Source organism: Anas platyrhynchos, chromosome 3 (genome assembly GCF_047663525.1).
Source record: "Anas platyrhynchos isolate ZD024472 breed Pekin duck chromosome 3, IASCAAS_PekinDuck_T2T, whole genome shotgun sequence".
Taxonomy (NCBI): domain Eukaryota; kingdom Metazoa; phylum Chordata; class Aves; order Anseriformes; family Anatidae; genus Anas; species Anas platyrhynchos.
This window is the reverse complement of record NC_092589.1, coordinates 118,602,807-118,627,086: the sequence shown is the minus strand read 5'-3', so window position 1 is coordinate 118,627,086 and position 24,280 is coordinate 118,602,807. Positions and strand designations below refer to the sequence as shown.

The 24,280-nt window shown below is 43.0% G+C and overlaps 1 protein-coding gene across 21 annotated transcripts in view; it reads left to right on the top strand.

Moving 5' to 3' along the window:
* HMBOX1 (homeobox containing 1) overlaps positions 1-23,608 on the top strand; it is a 117,589-nt gene extending 93,981 nt beyond the window's left edge. For 7 of the 21 annotated variants that reach the window (XM_072036572.1, XM_027455414.3, XM_072036567.1 and 4 more), the window contains 4 exons: positions 1,378-1,473; positions 3,168-3,262; positions 3,474-3,605; positions 6,900-23,608. In XM_072036572.1, the coding sequence (XP_071892673.1) occupies positions 1,378-1,473; positions 3,168-3,262; positions 3,474-3,605; positions 6,900-7,037 (461 nt within the window). In that variant the 3' untranslated portion in view covers positions 7,038-23,608. Of the gene's footprint in view, positions 1-1,377; positions 1,474-3,167; positions 3,263-3,473; positions 3,606-4,260; positions 4,342-6,899 lie in introns of all 21 variants that reach the window. The other 14 variants (XM_072036570.1, XM_038176814.2, XM_072036577.1 and 11 more) reach the window with 13 other exon arrangements.
* The last annotated feature ends 672 nt before the right edge of the window (positions 23,609-24,280 follow it).

Genomic DNA, 24,280 nt, shown 5'->3' with positions numbered 1-24,280 from the left:
TATACAACCAGAATCAAAATTAATGCAAAACAAAGCTAGGTATGACTCCTGAACACCGAGGCAGCCACAGAATAGCACAGAATCGTAGAGCAATTTAGGCTGAAAGTGATCATCTGGTCAATCAGGAGCATCTTAGAATAGGTTGCTCAGGGGGTCTGCCTAGTTCAGTTTTGAATAACTCCAAAACCAGAGTTTTTCCCACCTCTCTGGAACCCTGCTCCAGCGCTGAGAGCTCTCATGGCAAAGCACATTGTCCTAATAGCTAGCCAGAATTTCCCTTGTTGCAACTTTTGTGTTTCTCCTCTTTTCATGGTGGAAGCAGAAGGATCTAGTGGTTAGAGGACCAAAGAGTTGAGTTTTTTAGTGCTGGCAGTGCCACTGGTGGGTTTAACAACTTTAAAGGTGCTTAAAAGGTGTGTCTCAGGATGGGTAAAATACCGAGTGGTATCGATTTCCAGAATTTTTTCTTTCACTCAGTTCATCTCTCCTTATTGAAGTTTGCAGATGCTGATTGCTGCAATTAGATGGCTTTCATAGACTGAATAAATAAACTTTGAGAAAGTCTGAAGCACGTGGTGGGGACCTCATCCCTGTACAGGCTGCAGGGGACTGAAGGTCTTATCCTGAACACCTTAAATAGGGTTAGGGCCAGTTTCCATCATGTCCCTGCAATGCCGGATCCCTCCTGTCTTCCATTTTGATGCTGATGATTGAGAAAAGGGAGTGTTTGCTGGGTGGGATTGCTGCTGGTTTAACACTCGAGTGATCTGGTTTCCAGCATCCCCCAGCCTCTTCTCCCAAAAGATAGAAGGCGTCCTGGCAGAATCGAGAGGCTGCGATTAGCGCTGTGGGAGCACGACAGCAGCGGCTGGTGGAGCAGAAGGAAAGCAGATCAAGAGAGGGGGGCAAAATTCCTTCCCTGGGTTTGCTGCTGCCGAGGAAAACACGTCAGCGAACTGTACCCTCGCGGCGCATAGCAAGAAAACTAGCCCAAGGGTATGCGATTTGTGGCAGGGCTGTGAATTGAACTGGAGTTTTTTGAATCTCAGTTTTGTGCTCGAACTAGAAAAGCAGCCCTCTATTCTCCCACGGCGCTGGGTCTGGGTGATTGAAGCTGCAAAGAAATTCCCCTATTTCAGATTTTTAAAAACCGAAGAAAGGCTACTTTGTTTTTTAGAGAGATATTTGGCATTTATTACCATGGCATCTGGGTACGGTGCTCTGGTTTGCATAAAATTCTCTTCACTCCCAGTTATAATAACTTGTCAGTGCTGTCTGTATCTCAGGAGTTTTATCAGATGTATAAGGGTAGTTTGCCTCTCTCTGCAACCCGGTGAGCACAATCTTTTATTATTTTTTCCCCTGTTACTTCCATAGGAAAAAAGTTATCGGATTTGGAGCGAGTTACCTCCCTTAAAGTGTACAATTGGTTTGCCAACAGAAGAAAGGAAATCAAGAGACGAGCCAATATCGGTAATGTATCAGAGAGCCTCCTTTCAAGGTTCAGTACATAGACTTGCTCAGGAGAGATGGAAATTATGTCAGGTTGTATTAATGACAACACTAGAGGGTCCAATGGTCTTAATAGAAATATGGAATCTTTTTTTTTTTTTTTAAAGAAATCTCGCTGTTCCAGATTTTTTCTCTTTTAATTTATGAAATTCCACCATCAGTGCAGGAAAAACGAGGCAGTTAAGAAGTTTTACTGTTTTTAAAACCCAAATAAGCATTTTGCTAGCGGAGGGAGAATCGTATTTCCCTACGCTCAGGCTCCTCGGGGTATCCCCAAATAAAATCTGAAATAAAACCTGAAAATATCTGCATGGGAAATCAGGCAAATGGAGAGCATTGCGAGTTCAGAACCTTAGCGTGCTGTTGAAATGAGAAGTGGTTGTTGTGAGGAGCTTTTATGGGGTTGTAAGTTTCCTTGTGTCTGCGTCCCCCTGAAATGCACTTGTTTTTTCAGCCAAAACGTGGGGTTGTCTTTCTTACTGCCATCCCTGAGACCCCACAGGGATCTAAGAGTCCAGATGAGTTTTTTTTACGTCTCAGATACAGCCACTAGGACCAAAGGTTCTGCCGCAAGCCAGCTTTTTATTCCAGTTACACCTGTGCTCCTTAGTGCTTTCCGTGGGGTTGCGCAGCGACAAGTGGCTGGAACAAAGTCGTAATTTTTGCTTGATGATCGGGATAAAACACAAGTCACTTCACAGAGCTAGCCCTGCGGGTTCTTTGCTGGAATACCTCAACGTAAGGAAATTCGAAGCAGCTCTGAACTTCTAAGTAGACCTTCTAATGTGGATAAGAACAAGGCATCCTAATGAGAGCAAGCTCCCATTAGCAGCCAGGACTCAACAAACTTCTGCAGTGTGTGCAGAATTTCACGCACGCACAGAGGTGCTGTGCAGAACTGAGTTTGCAAGGTGGAGATGAGCGCAGATCCGTATCTGCCTGTTGTTAATTAGTGTTTTTGCAAATGTCAAGTGTGTTATGCCGTCTTGCTGGCTGCGGCTTTTTGCTGTAGTTGTTCTTTCTGCAGCATTTGGTGCAATACTGAAACTTGATCTAAATTTATTTATTTTTTTTGAAACGAAACCTCTCTGTCCAGCTCGGGGGGAACACAGCAAAGGTAGTCAAAGATGGGTGGAACTGGAGCTTTATGTGTACCGTGTGTTATCTGTGCTGTATGGGGAGGAGGGTTGGCAAGAGATTGGAAAGAACTAAACGGAGCTTTAGATGCATGGATCCTGCTGGAAGATGAAGATGTATTGTTTTTAAATCCCTTAAGTGCTTTTAAAAATTTCTCCATCTATTTTCAGACACTCCCCGCCCCCCTCAAGTCCTGCCAGTCCAAACTATGTGGGAAGATCTACAGGGAATGCCTTTGCCACTCCAGTGCATTAGAAATTAAGCTAATTTCTAATAGGACTGGCTGGAAAACAAGGATTCTTACTCGCAAACAAGTCTGTTAGTTGGCAGGGAAGGATTTCAGGCAAACCAGTATCTGTACATGTGCTACCTTCCCAAATACTGGAGAGTGAAGAGGAAGAGGCTAAGAACTAACTCTGTTCTTCCAGTTATTCTAACTTCTTGAAAAAAAAAAAATAGTTACTTTTAATTACTCTAATGCATCAGATAAATTAGGGATCCATTTGCTTTTTTCGAAGAAGCAGCAATCCTGGAGAGCCATGGAATAGATGTACAGAGTCCGGGAGGTCATTCCAACAGTGACGACGTTGATGGCAATGACTATTCAGAGCAGGTAAGCCTCGTGCCTCAACCGCGCGTCCCCAAACGTGGCAGAGCTCTTGTGACACATGAAAGAGGCTCTCTGCCTCGTGCAAATCAGACGTCTCGTGTTCTTGTTTTGCTTTGCTGTAATTGTAATGGGGAAAGTGGAAGAGCACAGCTCCCCTGTTTGAATGTGTTGAGCAACCAGTATTCACCCACACGGATTTGTTGTCATACAACAGGACACTTGGCAAGTACGCAATGGGGAGGAGGAGGGAAGATGTTCAGAGGGAGGCAGAGAAGCAGAGAAGGTAGAAGAAGACAGGAGGATCTGCTCCAAACAAGCAAGTTACACCATTCACGCCACACGCAATGTATGAAAAATGTTAGGAGAGTGTTAACTCACCCAGTGCATCATGCATAACTTGAGCTCTCCTTCCCCTTGGCACCGTGCTAGTTATCCACCCTCCAGAAAGGATGTGCAGGTCTTTAACAATTGCTCCAATATCCCAGGCACCAACATGCTTCCCTGCAAAACTAGGCATGTGTGTTCCTCTCTCACCTTTTCTTTCTTTCTGCGAGAAATGTCTTTGTTGTAGCCCGTGTTACAGCTGGTGTGAGTTGTTTATCTGGCACCCAGACACGTGCACCAGTAAGCCCCTGCCCGGGACGCTTTCTAAACCCTTTTTTCAACCTTGCCACAGGGTACTGAGCGCCCTCTGTGAGGTGCTGAGCTCCCCGTGCTCGTCTGTGGGAGCACCCTTCAGGAGTGGCCCAGGATCAGTCCCTAAGATGCCGACAGACAAAGGGTTAAGGGTGGGAGGGAAGGGATGTGATGAACTAAATCTTTATTTGGCCCCATATCTGCTTCCTATTATTCTGTGACAATGTGCCACTATTTGGATTGTTTACATATTATCTGTCTTTATTTTATTTTTTCTTTTTTTTTGCATTTTAACTCTTGCCTATTCTCTATTTTTCTTGGTTATTTTTAACCCTTGACAGCAACTTCTTTTTTAAATTCTCTAGCAAAAGAATACCCCTTCCCGCACTCTGAGCCCTCACCTACCCTAAAGTTGGTGACCCTTCCTTCACACACCTTCCTGACAGGTATTGCATCCCCTTCCCAATTTTCCCTCAGGTGTCAGTGTTAGCCCAAACCCATCAGGGATGTGTGCGCTTGACGCCCCTGGACTTGTTGAACAGTTCATTTACTTGGTTCTGGCTTTGATATTAGCTCCGTTCTGTGCTACGCCCAACACCTGGGGTGGGCAGATTGTGTTTTAATTGACTCGTTTGGGAGAAATAGATACATCTCCCTCTCCAAGGGCTACTGGTGGAGTGTTGTAGCAACTGAGTGTCCTGGAACAAGTCCCCAGCAGCCTTGGCTGTGGCCCAGTACGACAAATATCTGGCAGAGGTGTTCCCAGCTACTGGGCTTTGATGGGTATTAAGAGGACCTTAATAGGTCATCGCCAGTAGATTTGGTGGAACCAGCCTTGCTAGCTCCAGATGATGAGAGTCAGCTCTGTGACTGTTGGAAAATATTTTGAAACTGCTGTCGAGTGCAGTTAGTTCCTTATCGATCAGATCCAGGAATGATCCTGAGATGAAGGGTTATCTAGACGCCCAAACTACATTTTTATTTGTGTGGTACCCAAAATGCTTTGAAAACAGAAATAAATTGGATATTAAAATTTAAACATCTTAGTTTAGAGTCCTTAAAACTTACATTTGTCACTAACCTAGCTGGGTTCCTCTACGAAGTATCATTAGGCATTAGCAGATTAAATGGCAAGCTCTCCTGATGACCATTTAACATCCCTTAGCAGTTAAAACCATAAAATCTGTTTTCCACAGTAGCACTTAAACTCTAGTAAAACTCAAAATACAAAGTTCATCCAAATATTAATGAAATGACTAGAACTCTGAAACTTTGTGTTTCTTGCCATGGTAAAGATTACTGAGATGACATCCCGATATTTGCCCTATATTTGCTGGAAATGAATGCATTCCTTTAAATAACTTTGGATTTTACCAAATCCCGTCTTTTCCGTCTCCCTCAGCATTTGCCACCTGTCATCTTAATTTAAAAACATACAATGCACATTTTAAAATTTAAATTTTCCATGTTCATCACTTACCGGCTGTTGGAAGACTGATAAATGTTTATCATTTGCTTTCTGCAAAAATTATAATGCCCAAATCACTGTGTGATCACTATTAGTGCCACATTTTAAAGAGAGGAAAACACCAGGATTTTGCCCAACGTCCCAGATGAAGTTATTTGACAGCTGAAATTAGTTTTGAATGTTGCTCGTTCTCATTCCTATTATTTTAAACCAAGCTCTCTTTCTGATCTAGACTCAGTCACATGCCCACTTCACTTAAAAATTATGCTAGAAGAGTAGAATTTTGGCTTGATAATCCATGGCCAAAGTTAACCCTTCTTTCTCCTTTATTTTAAAGGTTTCATTGCAGTCCTGTAGCATGTTTCCCCTGTATTAGTTTTGCTTACAGAAATACATGGCACTCAGTTCGGTGGACTGGTGAATTTGGCAGGCTGTTGACCCAAATATTTGAATTATGGTAGTTCCAGTCCCCTAAAATCCTCGCACTGTTTTCCTTACCTGTCTAGGAGGTTTTCAGCATCTTTTTCCCATTTCCCATTTGAATTCAATTTCTTCATAGGATACTGACTCAGACCAAAGTCTAGGATTGCCTCCTATCTCTGAGTGAGGTCAGTAACAATATTTCAGGAAAAAATATTTTTAAAGAACGGGACAATTATAGACTGATTTTATTATAGTAGCTTCCAGGTTCTGGAAGGCAGTAGTTTGGAGGAACTTCCTGAGCCAGGCAGTGAATCCACTTCCTTTTTTGATAGTTACCAGTAGACAAATTTTCCATGAACTTGTCTAACCCCGCTTATTAAAGCCATTTTTACTTTGGGCTAATCTAAAAATCAGTGAATCCTACAACCGATCTGTGATAAGTGAAGAGCTGCTTCCTGTTACTGCTCCAGAATATATTAGCTCATCATTTCAGTGAGCACCCTTGCGTGTTAGATCGTCAGAAGTAGTGAACAATTGGTCCCTGTTTACTGATTATTTGGAATAAGCATTTACCACATCAACCATCAGCCATTTCTTTTCCAAACTGAGGAGTCTAGGTCTATTTATTCCCTCCTTGTAAGGGAGCCACCCAATGTCTCTGTTCCTCTTGGTTGCCACTCTCACTGCCTTTTCTAGTTCTCCCATCTCCTCTTTAAACGGGATGCCCAGAACTGTATGCAGTAATCAAAATGCAAGCGTAGCATGAACTTGTGCAGTGGGTTTCTGCCTTAGTTTGGTTTCCTGACATGTGTTGTATATCACTTTTATCTTTATAATTTAGTATTTTTCTCCAAATTTTCTCCCTTCCCACCCCCGCCTTAAATTTATTTCTCAGAAATTGGGTACACCACTCCATGCCCTGCTTACCTTTGTCTGCACAGTGAGGGAAATCCTTCCTAAATCAGTTGTGTGTACTCCTTTCATGTTGTACCCCTGCAACAAACGTGCAGTTTGCTGCCCCTAGCCCATTATTTCTACCCTAGCTTTTTTTTCCTGCTGGTTTTCTGCTTGTGGAGTAACCACGCTTCTCTTTTCTCGTTTCCGCCCGCGCAGGATGACAGCACTAGCCATAGTGACCACCAAGACCCCATCTCGTTAGCCGTGGAAATGGCAGCGGTAAACCACACCATCTTGGCATTGGCCCGGCAAGGAGCCAACGAGATCAAGACAGAGGCTCTAGACGACGACTGATACGAAGAAGGGGGAGGGTCAGAGCGAGAAGTAACTTAGTTTTAGACGTAGCACCTTAGCAGACTTTCCTCGGTCCTTAATATGTGTTCTTACAGTATAACTTTGCAGTTTCTTGTACGTCAGTTAGCTGTTAGGGTCTTGTTCTGTGAAGATGGCATGGTGCCCTCAGCCTTTGCATATACTCTCTCAGTATTAATTCCCAATAAATAATCAATCAACCAACCAACCTCCCTCTCCCAGCCCCAGTGGCTAGAAAAATCTTGCTGCTCTGTCTTAGCATTCAAAGTGCTTCCAGGTATTTTAGACAGTCCTCAATTACAAGTCTTAGGCTACACTTAAAATCTTGGATACCCTTAGAGATTGTGTAAAAATAGTCTGTATGCTTTTCCTTCTCTGAGACTGAAAGGATGCAAGCTGAGGTAGTGGCACAGGGTCGATGGACACCAGATTGGGATTATCAACAGAGAGTAAAAAGAACACTAGAAACCCCACTTTCAGCATGGGAATAAATGATTTCCAGCTGCAATAAGCTGTGCCTCACTGGTCATACAGTGACTGGATATACTTTTGGGTGCTGTGCTGAGAATGTCCATTGGAAACACATTCACATATTTTGGTTGATGTTCACATATTCAACACAGACATCCTCTGCTCTCACAAGCTGCGTGGCTTAGTGGATAAGTACTGCCTTCTGCCTCTGGGACCATGATTGAAGCCCAGCCTGGGATCATATGAAAAATGAGCTGAATGTCTAATGGACAACAGTCCACTTCTCAAAACCACTATTCATTATTTGGCATGGCTAGCAGTGCCTGCTCAGAAGAGGTCTAGACTCTATTGATCTGTCACTAACAAGTTCACTTTTTATTCTTCCTCTCACCTTTTCTGTCCCCACCCTACTCCCTTCTCCACTTTGCCACTTTCAAAAGCAATGTTTTCCAGGAAGGTATTATGGTCATGAAATGGGTGAGTGAATTTTTACACGTCTGTGTAACTAATGCCTACGCCCCAACTAGAAAAAAGGGTTATTGGAGAACTTTTGCATCTGACCTTTGCTAGTTAACCATCATAGCATAAATATTCTCCTAAATACGAACTTTTGTATTCGCTTAAAGGCAGGAGGATCTCTTACCTGAGAAATGGGGTGTGAATGTTTTGTGTTCTCTTTACTCTGTCCTTGTTAAGATGTGAGAAAGCTATACTGCTACGAGCAATTTAATTAATAATTGGAAGCCATACTGATAATGGATGTGGTAATATTTGTAAAGCAAACCTACTTTAAGTAGCAGAAACTAATGGAATTGTTTTCCTTGATCATATGTAGCACTTTTGTTACTTTTTTCTTAAAGATATTTATATTTGATAAGTCTTTTTTTTATCATTTGAGAATTCAAAATGCCAAACAGCAAACTTGCATTACAGAGTCACCCTGCGATCACCTTGTCATCTAGTATCTAAATGATGAACTGTGTGTGCATCTAAGAAAATTACATCTGCTGGCATTGTGTGGAAATGATCTCCTGGCATCCTGATAAAATGATATGTTGCTGCCGGTAAGAGGAAACATTTCAATGGAAACAGCACGGGAAGTGTTAGAGACGGGCAGGACTGTGTTACGTTTAAAAAAGAGAAAAAAAAAAAACTATGTAAATTTTTCTATATAGATATATAAAAATTTGCATAGTGTTTCCACAACATTCCATTTTTTACGTTTACGTGGGAATAGCTTAAGAGGGGAAAATAGCTTAATTTTGAAGGATGGTCTTCCTTCTTCTCTCGTCCACTTCTGAAGGTGGAGGGGATGAAGGGAAGTTGCAATTACTTGGTTTGTTCTCCTCCTCCCTCCCTTCCTCATGCATAACGCTCCGATAGCATTGTGAATTCCTAAAATGTGGTTCCTCAGCAGGTTTTTAGGCAGCCTAAACCCCTTCAAGGTGTAGGCTAACTAGATCATCTTTACATCTGTTAATCTCGCAAAAATTGCTTAGGTAAGTGTGGAGGAGATTTTGTGCTTTCAGAGGGCACAGAGTTGGCACCTCTTTGTCTCTGTAACTTGGAAGATAAATAGGTAGAGCTTGGCCTCGTCTTTCATTTATGGATTTCATTGGAAAATTTATGTGCTTTCCTTAGGTATAGATCACTGAAGCAGAATGAAGCCGTCTTTCTCTGTTTTATTGCAGTTTCTTGAGTAGGCAAATTCGTAAGTAGCATCAGGGCAGACTCAGGAAAAAAAAAAAAGGAATTGGATCAGCTACCATTGCACCATTGCAGTTTTTTACTTAACGCGTGTATGAATGTTTTGGTACTAAGGGGTGAAAGGACGGGAGGAGAGCTTTTCTTTCTATTTTTGCACAGCGGAATGATCAAGCAAACTATAGCCTTAGTGGAATTTTACCTTCTTATTCATACTACAGTCACACACCAAGCTGACAAGCAACATCCACGATTTATAGTAAGGAGATTTTAATAATCGATGGCCTCTTTATGTTGGGATTGCCACCACCATTTGTTCTGGCTGTTTCATTTTAAAAAGAACAGACTCAAACTGTTGGACAGCTGCAATTTTAAAAGAAATATTGCTTACTATAGCATCTTTAAAAAAAAAAAAAGTCATTGTTTCAAGCACTGCCTTTTTAAAGCAATAGGAAAGAATAAAAATAGTACTAAAACATCCTTGGTCCGTGTGATGCAGGATCAAAGTAACACCGCTAAAATTGTATGTCTGCACCATCTGATGTAGAATAATCTGGCCTTAATTCTGTCTGTCAGTGTCAGGTAGCTGCTGGTCTCATCGTGCGTCAATATCCAGTATGAAGGTTAAACAGATAAACCACTTGTGAGCAACTGGAGATTGCCAGGTTCTCCTTGTCTGTAGCTTCCAGGTATATATCAGTTTGTTGCTCTCCCCCAGCATCTTCTCACCAGAGGAAATAACAAATGACTTAACTAGGCAATCGGTTGTCCTAAAAAAATGTATTTTAAAAGAATTCCGTGGCGTGTTTCATATTTTTCACCTTGGTTTGCACCTGCCTACAAAAGGTACGAGGAAAGAGTAAGACATCAGGATGCTCACGGCAGTTTCCTTTATTCTGAAAGCTCAAAAAGGACAATTTGCAGTTGATTAAATATTTTTTGGTTTGATGTGAATTACCTTAAGTGGAGCAGATGTTGGTGTGATGATTTCAGGAGACCTGCACCTAGATTAGATCGAGAGTAATTGGGAGAACTGGTGGAGAAAACATCCCGGGATTTAGACTTCGTTCTAGGTTTTCTGCTGCAGTATGGGAAGTTGTCTTTGTCTTTCTGGATCTGGATTTTCTTGATAACTGAGCCCGTTTAGTTTTTTTGGTCTGTTTTGTAGCATTGCAATTCACTGGCAGTTTGTTGTAGCCAACCAGGAATGACTGCAGTTCGTTCTCACGTGGATTCCCGTGTAGTGGATCTGGTGGCAGGCTAGATCCACCTTTTTGTTCTGTGAATAGAGAAGACACTTTTCAAGATGCTTCTTTTCTGTGATGGGCACAGATTGCTTTTAACTTTGTAGGGTAAACTTTGGCTGTTATTTTGTGGCCGATAAAGTCCTTATACTTGAGTTGTTGTCTCTAACAGTCTTCTTAAAACAACAATTTCTACCTCTACTTCTTTTTTTGGTGTTGTTTTGAATTCTCCATGTCTTTTTCCTGAAGTGTGAGATCCCAGATACTTACAAAAGCAGTATGAGTTGGAAAAAAATAACAAAAAAAATAAATAAAAAAATAGGAGCAAGCAGAAATATTATCCATTGATGCCCTAGAGTTGTAGAGCCATCTACTACGCTTTAAGCATAGATGTTGGTACAGCGTGATCCCATTACTCATACGTTGGACATGAACAAGTTGGTCGTGAGTCAGCAGCGTGCCCTTGCAGCAATTAAGGAACCTCATTAGGAAGAGCTGTCAGCAGGTCAAGGAAAATGATTAGGCCCCTCTCTTCATCACTTGGGAGAGTACATCTGGAGTATTGTGTCCAGTTTTGGACAGGAGTGAGTCCATTGTAGGGCTGCTGAGATGTGAGGGCTGGAGCACATGTCAAGGAACGAGAGAGCTGTTTAATTTCAGGCTGGCCTAGGGAGATCTTATTTTGCTCTTCAGCTGTCTTAATGGGTAGTTTTAGAGATGACAGAGGCATGTAGCGAAAATATTAGGGGCAGTGGGCTCAAGTTGCAATCAGGAGAATCCAAATGAGCAGAAAGAGAAATATTTTCACACTGAGAGTGCTAGAACAGTGGCCCAGAAAGGCAGTGAAAACCACATCCTTGGGGATATTCAAAACTCAACTGGACAAGATTGGGGATTGGATTAGAGACCTCCAGAGGTCTCTTCTGCTCAAACTTATTCTGTGACTCTGTGCTCAGGTCAAGGAGTTTGATCCGTATGTGTTCACTTGTTTAATGAAATTCTTTTAGCTTGTTGTTTTTTTTTTTAATTCTTATTTTTATTTTTCCTATTCATAAAAAGTTATCTCATGTATTCTCCTAACAGAGATGAGCTTTATTTGCAGGGTCTGGCTACAGGTTCTAATCAAGCCATAAATCAAGTAATAAATGTCATTAATTATTTGCTCTGTTTACACAGTTCTTCAGGGATATTTTAATGATTTTGTTTGTTTCATTGGCTTACATCAAACTGGTAAGTTCTCCATGTTTTTGTAACGCTTGCGCTGCAGATTCCTTTTTGCCTTTGAGAGGATTTGTCATTGTCTTGCTGCTGTGAGTGTAGACTTGAAAATTTTCACATAGCTGAACATATTAGAGGAGAAAGAAATACTTAACTTAAGTCCGCTGGTGACTACTGTGATAAGCTAGAAATTTTTGGTTCAGTAGATCTTTAAATGGTGATTTTCAGAAGATCTGGTCTTGTAGGTTAGATCTATGCTTAGAGCTTCATGTTATTTCCTTAAGTGTTTGCTGTTGGCCACTGCTAGGGAAAAAAAAAAAGAAAAGAGAAAAGAACAACAAAAAATATACTCTACTAGAGAAATTTTAGGTCTGATTTAGATGTTATTTTGAAAACAACTCATGATGGTGTTTGCCAGTACGGAACAGCATGGAATCATTATCCCAAGCATGACTCCTGCCTTTAAGGTGCAGATGAGTTCAAGATTTTCAGTTCCCCTACGTGGTGTAATGGTTTTCCTTCACAATGAGTTGCTGCTTGCAAAGAAGTAAAATGAAAGCATCGTGGTGGCCTTTCACCTGGGTCACTGAGTCACGCAGAGACGCATGGTGGTTGTAACAGGATTTCATAAGGAGAAGGTTCTTTATTTTCCACATAGAGAAAACCAGCAAAATTGGTATAAGAGTTTTCAAAACTCAAAAATGCTGCCCCAAAAGCATTTAATGCAGGATTTTGTTTTGCTGTGTGTAATTTCAATGCTGTTGCAAAGCTGGATTCACACGTTTCTCTGTAAATTACTAAGATTCAGTGATAGATTTTGCCCAAAGTAAAAAAAGTTGTTGTTTTTTTTTTTCAATATGTATTTTTTCCCATTTATCCCTGCAATTCTCCTCATTTCAGATAAATTTCTTACTGTAAAGTTTCTGTTCTTCCTCCTACCCCAGCTACATCACTGTGTAGCCCTCATTCCCCAGGGTTCATCAGCTTTTTTCAAGTTTGTTGGATAATTACCAGCAAATTCTACTTTTTTATGTCAAAATAAACTTTGCTTCTATTTTAGACAGGGCTTCCCACCCAAGTAGCTCTTGCACTCTTTGAAGTTACTTGACTTGGTAATATTCTTTTGAGCAAAATCTCAAGCTTGTAGGCAATAATCTTGAGTTTAGTGTAGCATTTGGCAGGAATTTTTGTTGGCGAGATTGGTCTTGAAAAAATGTGCTCTGTGTCAGCGACCTAACATATGCCTCTTCTTCTTAGGCAGATGTAGATTGTGCTTGTGTGTATTAATGCCTCCTAGTAGGAGTATTCGGGTTTGTATCACGATACTGGCTAATGGAATGGAAGTTCTTGGAGTCAGAAATTTTCACTGTGACTTCTTGGAAGGGAAGGTTGATGGCCTGGCCAAAAGTACCTTGCAGTTTCTAAGGCAAAGAGTTGTGGAGACATTTCAAAATTTCCCCCTTGGGCCTTTTCGCAGCTGGGATTTTTTCTCAGGACCTTGAGTTGGTCACCGGCCAGTGGGCATTTGGCAAGCTGAACGGCGTAGCCCCAAACCCTTCATTTTAGTTTCTGCGAGTGTTTTTTTAATTTATAGGCTTTGAGCTGTCCAATTAAAGATATTGCACATGAATGAAACGAGGCATTCTGGAGATGGCAGCTATAAATTCAAATTTAAAACACACAAAAATTATTTCTCTCCTTTGTGAGAAATGTGTTATAACTGCAAAAGTGGACGTGGTCGTTCTGAGGGCTGTCGGTGAGCCGACAGCGTTTTGGTGTTGGTTTTTGTCCAGCAAACGCAAAGAAAATGAAATAAATGCAAGTATCCTCGGTGGCACCAGTGAAACAAATGTAGGGAGAAAAATTCAAACCTCTGATTAGTTGTTGTTGGCTAACCTTGGCCTTAGGTTTTGCCACGTAAAAATAGCTTGGGATTGTTTGTGCCTGTTTTTGTGCAGGTGATGCGGTAGCTCCGATGGCGTTGGCACCGTTACAGCAATCGGGACAAAACTGCTCTGCTTTGGGTAAGGTCACCCACCCTGTGAAAATCCAGGTCGCACTTTAGCTCGTACTGACTGGGAAAAGTGAAGAAATACGTTTTGCTTTTTGAAGATACCATCTGTGATGTCTGCGAGGTGCTTATCGGCGTAGTAGTCGGGCGATAACGCCAAGGATTTGCCATTTTAGGTCTGGTTGGTGAAAACTCCCCCAAACTCACTTGAAATGCCCCTTTTAATCAGGCTGGAGAAGAAAACCGACTAACTGGGTTGGCTGCTGCCATGCTGGGCTCTTCCCAGTCCTTCCCAGTAAGCTTTGGAGTGCTCTGGCCAACAGCTTCAGCACGAATGAACCCAACCCTTGGCAATAGGGTGAGGCGCGCGCTGGCCCTGCCGTGCCTCTCTCAGCTGGCTTGGCAGGCTCTGCACCATTCATTCCCTCTCTTCCCTCTCCCGTTAAATGGAAGCGGGTGTGTTCTGCTGATCAAAACATCCAGCACGCTTCTGCTAAATCCTTTCAAATTGCAGGCAGGGTAATTGGGATGGGTAGATAAATGCCTAAGTGTGTGGCAGGGAAAGTAATGGCAGGTCTTTTGAATGACTGGGTGTCCTCCTGACATGTAATTAGCTGCTTTAGAAAGATGTGGATTGGCATGGTCATAATTAAAAGGATTTCTGTCTTTCTGTGATTGAAAACAGAAGATCTTCTTCCCCCTAATTCTCTTTAATACCAGCGTTATTAGTGACACTTGGAACAGCTACTTCGTAAACTTAAATAATGACCTGCTCCCAAAGGTACCTTATAGCAGCAGGGACTGAAACTGAGTTTGGTTTTCTATGCAAAGCTGATTCTCCTATTTTTTATGGTTTTGATGTGTGTTTTTTTTTTCTCCTTGTTTTTATACTTTTTTTTTAGAAACAAAACTACCATTTGGTTGCGTGACGGTGTGCTTGCAAGTTACCCAGGGTCTTGATCAGCTCCTCTTGCTTTGCCACTTGGCTGTCGAGTCGTTTTCAGGAAGATTAGCCATGGTCCAGGCCTCCACTGAATTCCTGGTGCTGTGTTTTCACCCTGCCTGCAGGTGGAGAGTACCGATCGCACTGTTAGCATCCCGTTCCCAAAGCGGAGAATGTAGCTGGCTCTTCTGTGCCACCCGAGGTCATCTTTTGTAGGGTCTCAGTTCGGAAGCCTTACCAAGTATGTAGCTGTGCTGTCCTGAAGCCCTCTGCTGTCTCCTGTTGTGCTTAGGGTGCTCTGAGGGGCTAACTCACCTTTTTCTTAAGAAATCTCAACGATCCTGCAGCTGGATAATGGCCTCAAAGGTATTCTGCCATACAACAGGAGAGGAGCTGTGGTGATGTCCTGTCATTAATTACACCATCATCTCTCTGCGATACATTGCCAGATTCTGAAAAGGCATCTCTTGTAGGGTGTTAGGTGCCTTTCTAGTCTGTTTTTCTGAAAAACGGTATCTGCTGATCAGTCCTGAGCACTGCAGAGCCTGCCTGGGAACTTTTTGACCCTATTTTTCTGTAGTGCTCCTGCTGTAGCTCCTTTCTGTCGTGCTCCTGCTGTAGCTACTTATCTCAGACAAGTTTCTGAAGCTTTTCGGTATGTAAAGGTGCATTTATAGACTCCTCGTCACATTTAGAAAAGTCAGCGTGTTCCTAGCTTCATCAGATTTGCAAAGGAGGTAGGAACTTAACTTATTCAGGCTCTTATTTAAAGCTTTCAGTTTCTTTATTTAAAGAAACTAAAGAAATTATTCAGTTTTCTTTATTTAAAGCTTTTCAGCTTCTTTGTACTGAAACACTTCTGCAGATCTCATCCCTTGTCACTGTGGTTCAGAACAGATCTATGGGTCTTGGGTACTTGTTTCTTCCAGCACCGTTAGCACTGGTGGTGCTTACTCACAGGAGCAATGGTAGGAAATTCTTTCCTAGGACAGAAATTTGGGCGTGTTAACGTGCTGCTGTCGCTAGCCTTGATACAGCTTCCTATCCTTCTTCCCACCTCTTCTCCTGAACTAATTAAAGTCTTCCATTCTATGGCAAGATGGCATATGTAGCTTAAATAACCCACCTCTGTAGTTAAGAGCTTGACTTCAGCCTTCTGAGATGTATTTTACATCACTGGAGATTGAAAAACACATTTTACTTACAAAGTTTATCTGTCAAATGGCTCAAGGAGGACAAAGACTTAATGAAAGCAAACGATTAATTAATATTTCTTGATACATTACAGTAAGAATATTGAGCATGTATTCCATTCCTCAAAGCACATTTGACGTTGGATTTTTTTGCCTGTCAGCTGGTAACGTTGCTGCTATCTCTCTTTGACAGGACTGTAGTGACAGAGCTGAAAACATCATGCAGGAGTTAACCAGAGCCAGGGACTCGCAATATCAACTCACTGACCAGTTTTTCCTATACCAGAGTGAAAACCTTTTCATTTATACTTGATGGCAAGTAAGCAGATCTTTGCAATGGCATAGGCTCTCCCCGGGCACATTCAAGCTGCCTTCTGCTCAAAAGGTTTGATGAAATTTTGGAGTGGAAGGCAGCAGTGAGAACATTTCACCTGTCTGCCTTGAGTAGGCTGCTCTGAGATGGAGCTACACTGGGTTCAGCATGGCAAAGGGGAAATGTGATGCTGAGAAAGACCAGGTGCACCGTGCAAAGGGTGTGATTACTGGTGGAGAAAGGTGAACATCTCAGGGGCTTTATTGATGAGATCTTGGAGGTCTCTTCCAACCTAGATGATACTGTGATTCTGTGAGATAGCTGAAGCAGCTTATTAAATGCTCTGAGATATCAATGTGTGTTTCTTTGGGCCAGGCACACCTTACAGCATGATGAGGAGCTGCTGTTGGAATTTTGAGACGTGCTTTTCGTCGTAGGGGTAGCTGCCTGTCACTTTAGCTAAGCACACAGCTGCTCTCTGGGCAGGAGCAGTTTAATTCTGCCTCTCTTCCTTTCCTTTAGAGCTCTTTAAAATCACAGCCCTGTTTCTCCAGGTATTTGGAGACAGTAAATACTATCTGAGATTAGGGAATAGATCCTCCCATTTGCAGAACTACTAGAGTTAACTCCAGGTGAGAATTGCCCCTAGATTTCAACAACACTCAGTTAATGCCTGCTAGGATTTACAGCAGAGCAGGAACAAAACTGTCCTGCGGTTGCACTGTCAGTAATTCAATTCAGTGAAACAAGCTTGAAAATCAAACTTCTGATTAGAAGAAGTCAGTGAAGTATCCATGGACATGAAGAAGGCATTTGTAAATGTGTTGGGGTGGGAAGTCCGTTTATGTTTATAAACCCTTAGGGGATTTATTTTATTTATTTTTTTTGCATTTGGAAGGGCAGGATGGTTCATTCATCCCACTGGATGAAGACAGAGTAGGAAGTTTGCATCAGATATTTGAGAACCCAGGTGATATGCAGGGTCTCCTCGTAGACTGGTCCCTTCTGGCCTTAATCGTAAAACTCTGATTCCAAAGAGGTAGGCTTGTCTTCTACTCTTACAGTTATAACCTGTTCTTAGTATTTAATCGTTTGTAGAGATTTGAGTACTAGAGGGGTTCTCTGCAGTACGAACTTCATTTAAAAAGTGTGACTTGCCATCAGAGAACATGTTGTGCCTTAAACCATGGGAGGTTCCAGTTATATATATGATAAATACCTTTTTACACTTTGTACTTCTGCCATAATGGGAATCAAACAAATGTAGACGTGATAAAAGGTGGTTTATGTATGCTGCTGTGTTACTTAGATTTGCTTCAGTATCTTACAGATTCAGTGTGTCTGTTCTGCTGAGACAGCGATACATCCTCCCAGCCTTGTCGAGCAGCTCTGGTAGCTCTGGAACAGCGTTATTCTGTTCAACCTTTGGTTTTGCTTCTCGTGTAAAAGCAAAAAAAAGAACCCAACCAAAAGCCAGACCAGGTCAGTCTGAATTTCTAATCTTAACTTCTTTGTTGCTGTTCTCTACATCAGACATTTGGGTACACAAATTCCAGTTGTTAAGGGTACCTTGCGATGTTTTCCATTGTTACCTGGGCAGATTGAACATAAAAATTATTTAACATGAAAAAACGTTGATCAGTCGTGACCATTTCCTGTAGCTGCATTGCCTCGAGCAGCTGTTTTTACAAATGCTTTTATCAATTGCCAGAGCGCTTCAAAAATATCACAGCCACCAGAAGTCGTCTTGCTGAACTGATGTCTCCTCCTGAAATTATTTCTTACACTGAGCCTTTACTTCCCTCAAGGAATTCCAGACGAGTGTTTCGAGTTGCACCTCCTTCCATTGCTCTAAGCCATTCACTTTCTTCTGCCGCCGATTCTTGTTGGTACCGAATTTCACGCGATTCTTTCCCAAACTTTAGTTGTGTTGCTTCATAGAGATTATTTCTTCTGTCTTTCAGCCAAGCTCCTTCTTGCCTCGGTAATCCATTTTACCTGGTTTACCAATGGTTTTCTTACACTGATGTGCTCTAACCTGAACCCAGTGGTCATACGGCCTCAAACTAAGCGATATTTGTGATTTCCATGCTAATAACAGAGCCATCCAGTACTGAATTTTAGGTTTGGTTCCAAATCTTTTGAAAACTTTTGAGCTTTTTGCTCTCCAAAAGACCTCGGGGGGTTTTTAGCATGGTTAGCTGGCAGCACTCCTCCCTTCCCTCCTTTTAGTTTTGATGCTTAGGTCAACAAATCAGGGACACAGGAACTTCTAAGTATAACCTTTTTTTTTTATTAATCTTGGGACTGTCTTTTTTTACTGGGAAGACTGGCACTGCGCCTTGCACTTCAGTAGATGTTCAATGATAACTCTAGCGAGTTAACTTGGAAAAATACAGGTATTTCACAGATGTGGCTGTTCTTAACAGAGTAATTTGACATTTCTTGCACACAGTTAGAGTGCTCAGGTTTATCTGTTTGGTTTTGTTCCCTATGCCACTTGTAGGTTGGTGCCTCTCCCACTCCCGTTGGGACTGACCGGTTGCTTTCTGTGCCCTTTCTCCCCTTTCTTTGGTGACTTCTGCCATTTGAATTTCATTCCTCTCGTTTCTCGTTCTTCTCTTTTCCTCTACAGGCACTTTATTACCTTCTCAACATCAGGCGGTGTATTTATAGTTAGGTGTTTTCTAAATTCTTTTAATACTTCAGTCCAAGTCATCGCAGCTTCACCTTTCCTTCTGCCTATGAGATGGTGCTGTATCAACTGCCTACTTGAAGTCCAGATATCTATTGTCCACGGTGAAGTCTGAACATGAAACATTTTCCAGAGTCCACTCTGACCATTTAAAAAGAAAAGAGTTCATACATTCAGTCCTTTTCCAGCAGGCTTTACTTGAGGCCTCCTACGTGAAAAAATGTAGTTCCAGGTGTCGGACCATGGTTAACAGAGGTAGTAGCATTTTTTTTCTTTAATTTTATTGCGTCTTGCTTGCACTTACTGTTGGAAGCTGTGTTGGAAGCTGGATTAATTGGTGCAGTTAGTGTGTTGTCGCCTGCTTTTTACTGCGAGGGTTTAGGACAGGATGCACAGATTTGCTTGGCCTCGCCGAAGTGGCTGTGTACTGGGGCCCTTTTGTTAGCCCCAATTGCTTTTTAATTTTTTTAACTTGTTTTAGATTTGAAGATGATTAGAGAGACTTGAAATGAAATGGCTTTTCCAAATAGACACCGTAATGAAAATAGATTGGAGTTTGGTCTGCCCGTCTTTCAGCACTACCCACTGAATTTTCTCTTTCTCTTTGCCTTTTGCATCCATTTAGGTGGCATGTGGAGGCTTGTGCTGACCTGAACCTTTTTTGACTCGTTTCTAGATTCTCTGGGGTCAGAGCCCTGTTGTTTTTTGGCAGATTTTCCGTGTCATCACCCGTTGCAGTACAAGACTTTTGGATCTAGCCATGGTGTAAGCAGCATAGTTCCACATCTCAGCAGCAGCCGGCCCTCCTCGCTTTGCCATCAGGATTGTTCTTGGAGGTGAAGGGCAGCGCTGGCTCAAACCAGTATGGGTGCCCAGCACCACTGGGTTGGACTGGGAGAGCCCCGTGCCTCTCTGGAAGCCAGGTGTCAGCTCCTACACCATAACATGCTAGCATGGTGCCACAGGACCACTGCAGGACAGGCTTTTTACCTTAAAGATAATACAGGAGTAACAAATCTAGCCTAGATTTAGTTCAACAGCAGTTCTATCAGAGGGTGACAAGTACAAGTCACTTGTGTCCGTGGGGAGCACTATTTTCTTGACAGATCGCCTTGGCTGTCTCCCTCTTGGTCTCTACGATCTTCCCAAGGCCCGTGAAAGCCCAGGAAGTGTGAAATATGTGCAGTACTTTTTTAATTATTATTATTTTTTTTTTCTTAGTGTCAATTTAAAAAGTGCCTAAGTGAGTAACAGGACTCCAGAGTGAGCTGGAGGAATAGGATTAGACCTCATTTCCCTCTTAAGAAACGAGCCCTCCCTGCAGTCCCTCCGCACGTGAGGCTCCCGAGGAGCAGCAGGGATCCGGAGCCCGGCTGGAAAAAAATCTCCACTCCTTCCCCGTGCTGCCCCCCCTCGGTTTTCAGCCTAAAAATTGTTGGCGGGGGGAACTCCTTAACAAATCTTGCTCCTCAGCCAAACCTTAGCAATCTCCAGTTTGGGGTGGACGGGGAAGAGGGGGAAGCTTGGAGAGAATTTGGTAGGAAGCTGCCTCTTGGATTACAGATGCAAATAGCTTCGTGCATTAATCATGCATCTCTGGATGCCCGTACGTCTGAGATTCTGGGTAGAAGTGGCTAATAAGCATATTTAATCACCCCGTTTTGGAATCACAGAGGCAGTTTCTTCCTATATTCTTAATTATTTCTAGGCTTATAATAGTGGCACCTGCTAAGCGTTTTTGTCAAAGTAATTTAACTATTGGCAGGTGGTTGTAATTTTGTAAACATACAGGAGAATTTTATGTGGGTAAAATTAAAGATAGATATCGATGCTAGTTTAAAAAAAAAAAAAAATTGCATTAAAGAATTTCTTCTGACCATAGTAAAAGGAAATAAAAATAACAGAACACTATTAAGATGTATTAGCACCACTTAAGGATTCCGAAAATGAAAGCAATCCATATGTAGATGTTTTATTTTTCATTAGTAACAAAATGTTGTTTTCACTCTGACAACTTAATAACACATGAGTTGGGAAAGCCTAGGAAATTACTATTGGCAAGAAAAGCTATAAGGACATCTCTTTCGCAGAGAACAGAAAATTAGCTTGTAGGATGTTGATGGGTGTTGATACAGGCAATGATCAAATGGGAATCTATTGCTGGGGTACTAATGAAAATAAAGCATTTGTGGAGCCTATAACACACGCCGACCGTTTGACATTGTACTGCTGCCCTGCTCTAGAGATGCCTTTTTTTAAACTGTGATTATTTTATTTTATTTTTTTTCCTAAACAAAGCGATTGTCAATAACCGCGGTTGTAATTGAAAAAAGATTAATGTAGGAGTGAGCGCTGCAAACCTAGAAGGGAAAAGCCAACGGAACAGCATCAGAGGCACAAAAAGAGACAAAGAAAAGCAAAGGCCCCGACCAAAAGCCCGCCCTAGCCGAGCGCTGGGGGCTGGGTTTGCCATTTCAGGTCCTGTCTTCGTTTCGCTCCGCGGCCGCGGTGGGCGCAGGGTGGGAGCCAGGCGCTCTCGTGCGTGGCCGGGTGGCCGGCAGCCGCCTTGGCGTGTCTGCCAAACGCAGAAATACCACGAGGGGTGAGCCGTGTCCAGCCCCTGCTGGCCGCCACCACTCGCCAGCAGGTTTTTAGGTCTCCGTGCGTCCCTCTGTCGGCATCCTCCACCCGCGTGTCCGTTCCTCGCGCCGCGTGCCCCGATGAAAACCGCACCCGTGTCTCATCTGCTGTAGGTGTTCTGCCTACCTCAAGAGGTAAACTTGGTATCCTGGAGTCATACGGTCACAGTCCTTTCTTTTTTCTCCATTAGCACTAGCGCGCACACACACACACTGGAATGTATATTCCCCCCCTCGCCCCCGAGTAACCTCGTGACCTGATCCTTGCTGTAGCCACCACCAACTCCTCTTGCAAATTGGATGCTGCTTTAAATGTGAAAACAAATGTTCAAGAAGCTATAAAACCTGAATGAAAGCTAAAGCTGAATTTATAAAGCCTTGTTGCATATGAGCCAAAAGTGCAAAAAGCTCTATATAATGAACTAACCTGCCACTCATATAAATATAAATATATATAAATATATTAAAATCAGACTGTTCTACAAAATTGTGTATTTGTATTTTTGTGTACGTACAATTTTCTGCTAAGCAGAAGGAGGATGTAGTATAGGATGATGTGAGAAGAGATTTTGTTTAATCATATTTCTTTGTTACTTATTTTTGTTAACATCCAGATGCCTGTCTTTGTCTTATGTGTATGACACTGTTCGAAAGGTGCAGTATCCCTCTCCCGCCTGCGTGTTAAACCTCGTCCGCCTCGAAAGCGTTGGCCAATGCTCCTCCTCGTCACCACGAGCCTGCAGACGTGCCTCGGCCTTTCTCTTAACCGGGGCTGCTCGTTCAGCCGAGAGCGTGGTATTTATTCGTGATCTTCGGCGCTGGCTGCTTGCTTTGCACACGCGTGTTCTCCGAGCACGCCCTCCACGGTCTGTAGTGTCTTTGCTACTGCTCCTCAGCCTGACATTTCAGGGGGAAAGCAAAGAAAGCAGTAGTGCAGACTGGGAGGGAGGACGAGCAGATCCTTGTAGTAGTGGGCAAGAAAAGGCCAGGAAGCAGCAGTGACCATCACAGGGGAGCGCATCTCAGGTAACACCACCACGGAGGAAGATGGAGCGAGGAGCTCTGGGGACCTCGTGTTCCCCACCGCTGTCTGTGCTCTGCCGAAGTGTAGTTTTGCTTTCAGGAGGGCAAGCTGGCAAGCCAGTGCTGGCACTTCCCCTGTGCCACTTCCAACGCACCCTTCCATCCCCAGCCACGCGTCTCTGGTGGCTTTGCAGTAGCTGGGTGCGTTGCTGGAAGAGCACTTGCAGCAAACGAGGTCCGTCTGCTCATGGCTCGATCCCCTTGCAGTAAAGGTACTGATTTTTAAGAAGAATTTGCTAAAATCTTCTCTGAATCACTGCCTTTGTCTGCAAGGTGCCGAGTGGGTCTGCTCCACGTTTTGCTGCAAGGAGAAAAGCCCTCGTTTTTCTCCCTCTTGCACTTGGGGATTGTTCCTTATGCATTATTTAGAGACCTGGCCAGGGGAAGAGAGGGTCTTAGGAGGCCTGGATAAAACAGGTTGTAGCGGGGAAAAAAAATGCAAAGCCTTGGGAATCGGGTGCTGTGAGCTCACCTTTCAGTTCTGCCACAGCCTTGCTGCAAACCCTGGAGGCAAAAACCTTTCTGTGTGCTTCAGTTCCCAGCTACAAAACGAAGGTGAGGTTAATACTCGTCACATCTTCCGTAGGGAGCAGGTACTGTGAACGTATGAAGTATCAACTACTTCCCTTGTGTCCTTTGCTCTCTCCCTTTTTTTTTTTTAATTTTTTTAATTATTTTTTTTTAATTTCTAGCCTTGTTTGAGCTGAATTCTGGCCCAGGGAGAGCGATACTGCATCTTTACATGTAGGGCTCATATTTATAACAGTGTGTAATGACTGTAGCAAAAGTCCTTGTTTCTATATGTGAATGGACAGAGAAACAAGTGCTCTATTGTATTGATTAAAATAGTTAAAATGAGTCCTGTATCATTGTATCTCCTATTCTGGATTAGTGCCTTTTGGACAGTAGACTGTTCTGTAATTAAAATGTAGTATAACTGCTTTTTTGTACAGTTTTGTTTTAATAAAACTTTTTTTTAATTTGTGTTTATTTTAGTATTGTACCTATTAGAAAATAAAAATGTATAACTCAACAAAGATGGATTTCTCCTATAGTCCTTTGTGTACGAAGCTGTCTGGTGTGAAAGCCCCGGAGAGGCCTTGGGACGCGAGCGAGACAAAACCAGTGTCTTTTACCTTGCAAAATACGGAAAAATGAGCTCATTTGAGAAAGCTGCGTCTTTGTAAGGATGTCTCTGAGGTGGGAGTGCAGGGGATGGAGGTGCTGCTTTGGTGTTATGCGGTGCTGGTTAGCTGTACCCCTGTCCATGTCACCGTGAGGCTTCTGCCAAGCCTTGGGCAAGGCTGGGACAGGGCAGGTGGCCATGGGGCCACCACGTGCTGCAGGAACCGGCCATTTGTCTGCACAGCACTGCCCGAGGGGCTGTGCTAATCCCATCCCTACCCCAAAGGGCTCTTAGAGTCATGACTTGGGTTGGAAGGGACCATGGAGCCCATCCAGTTCCCACCCCCTTCCATGGGCAGGGACACCTCCAGGGACACCAAACCAGGTTACCCCAAGCCCCATTCAGCCTGGCCTTAGCCAGGAGGTGCCCAAGGAGTTGCTGGAGGTCAGCAGTCCTGGGTAATTAAACCAAAACAATGAGGTAACGAGCACAGGCCCCATTTAGAAAAGCCACAAAGGCAAGAGGACGCTTTGGCCGCCCTTCCCTCCTGGCCTGGTTGTACTCGGCGTCATTGATTTATTCACT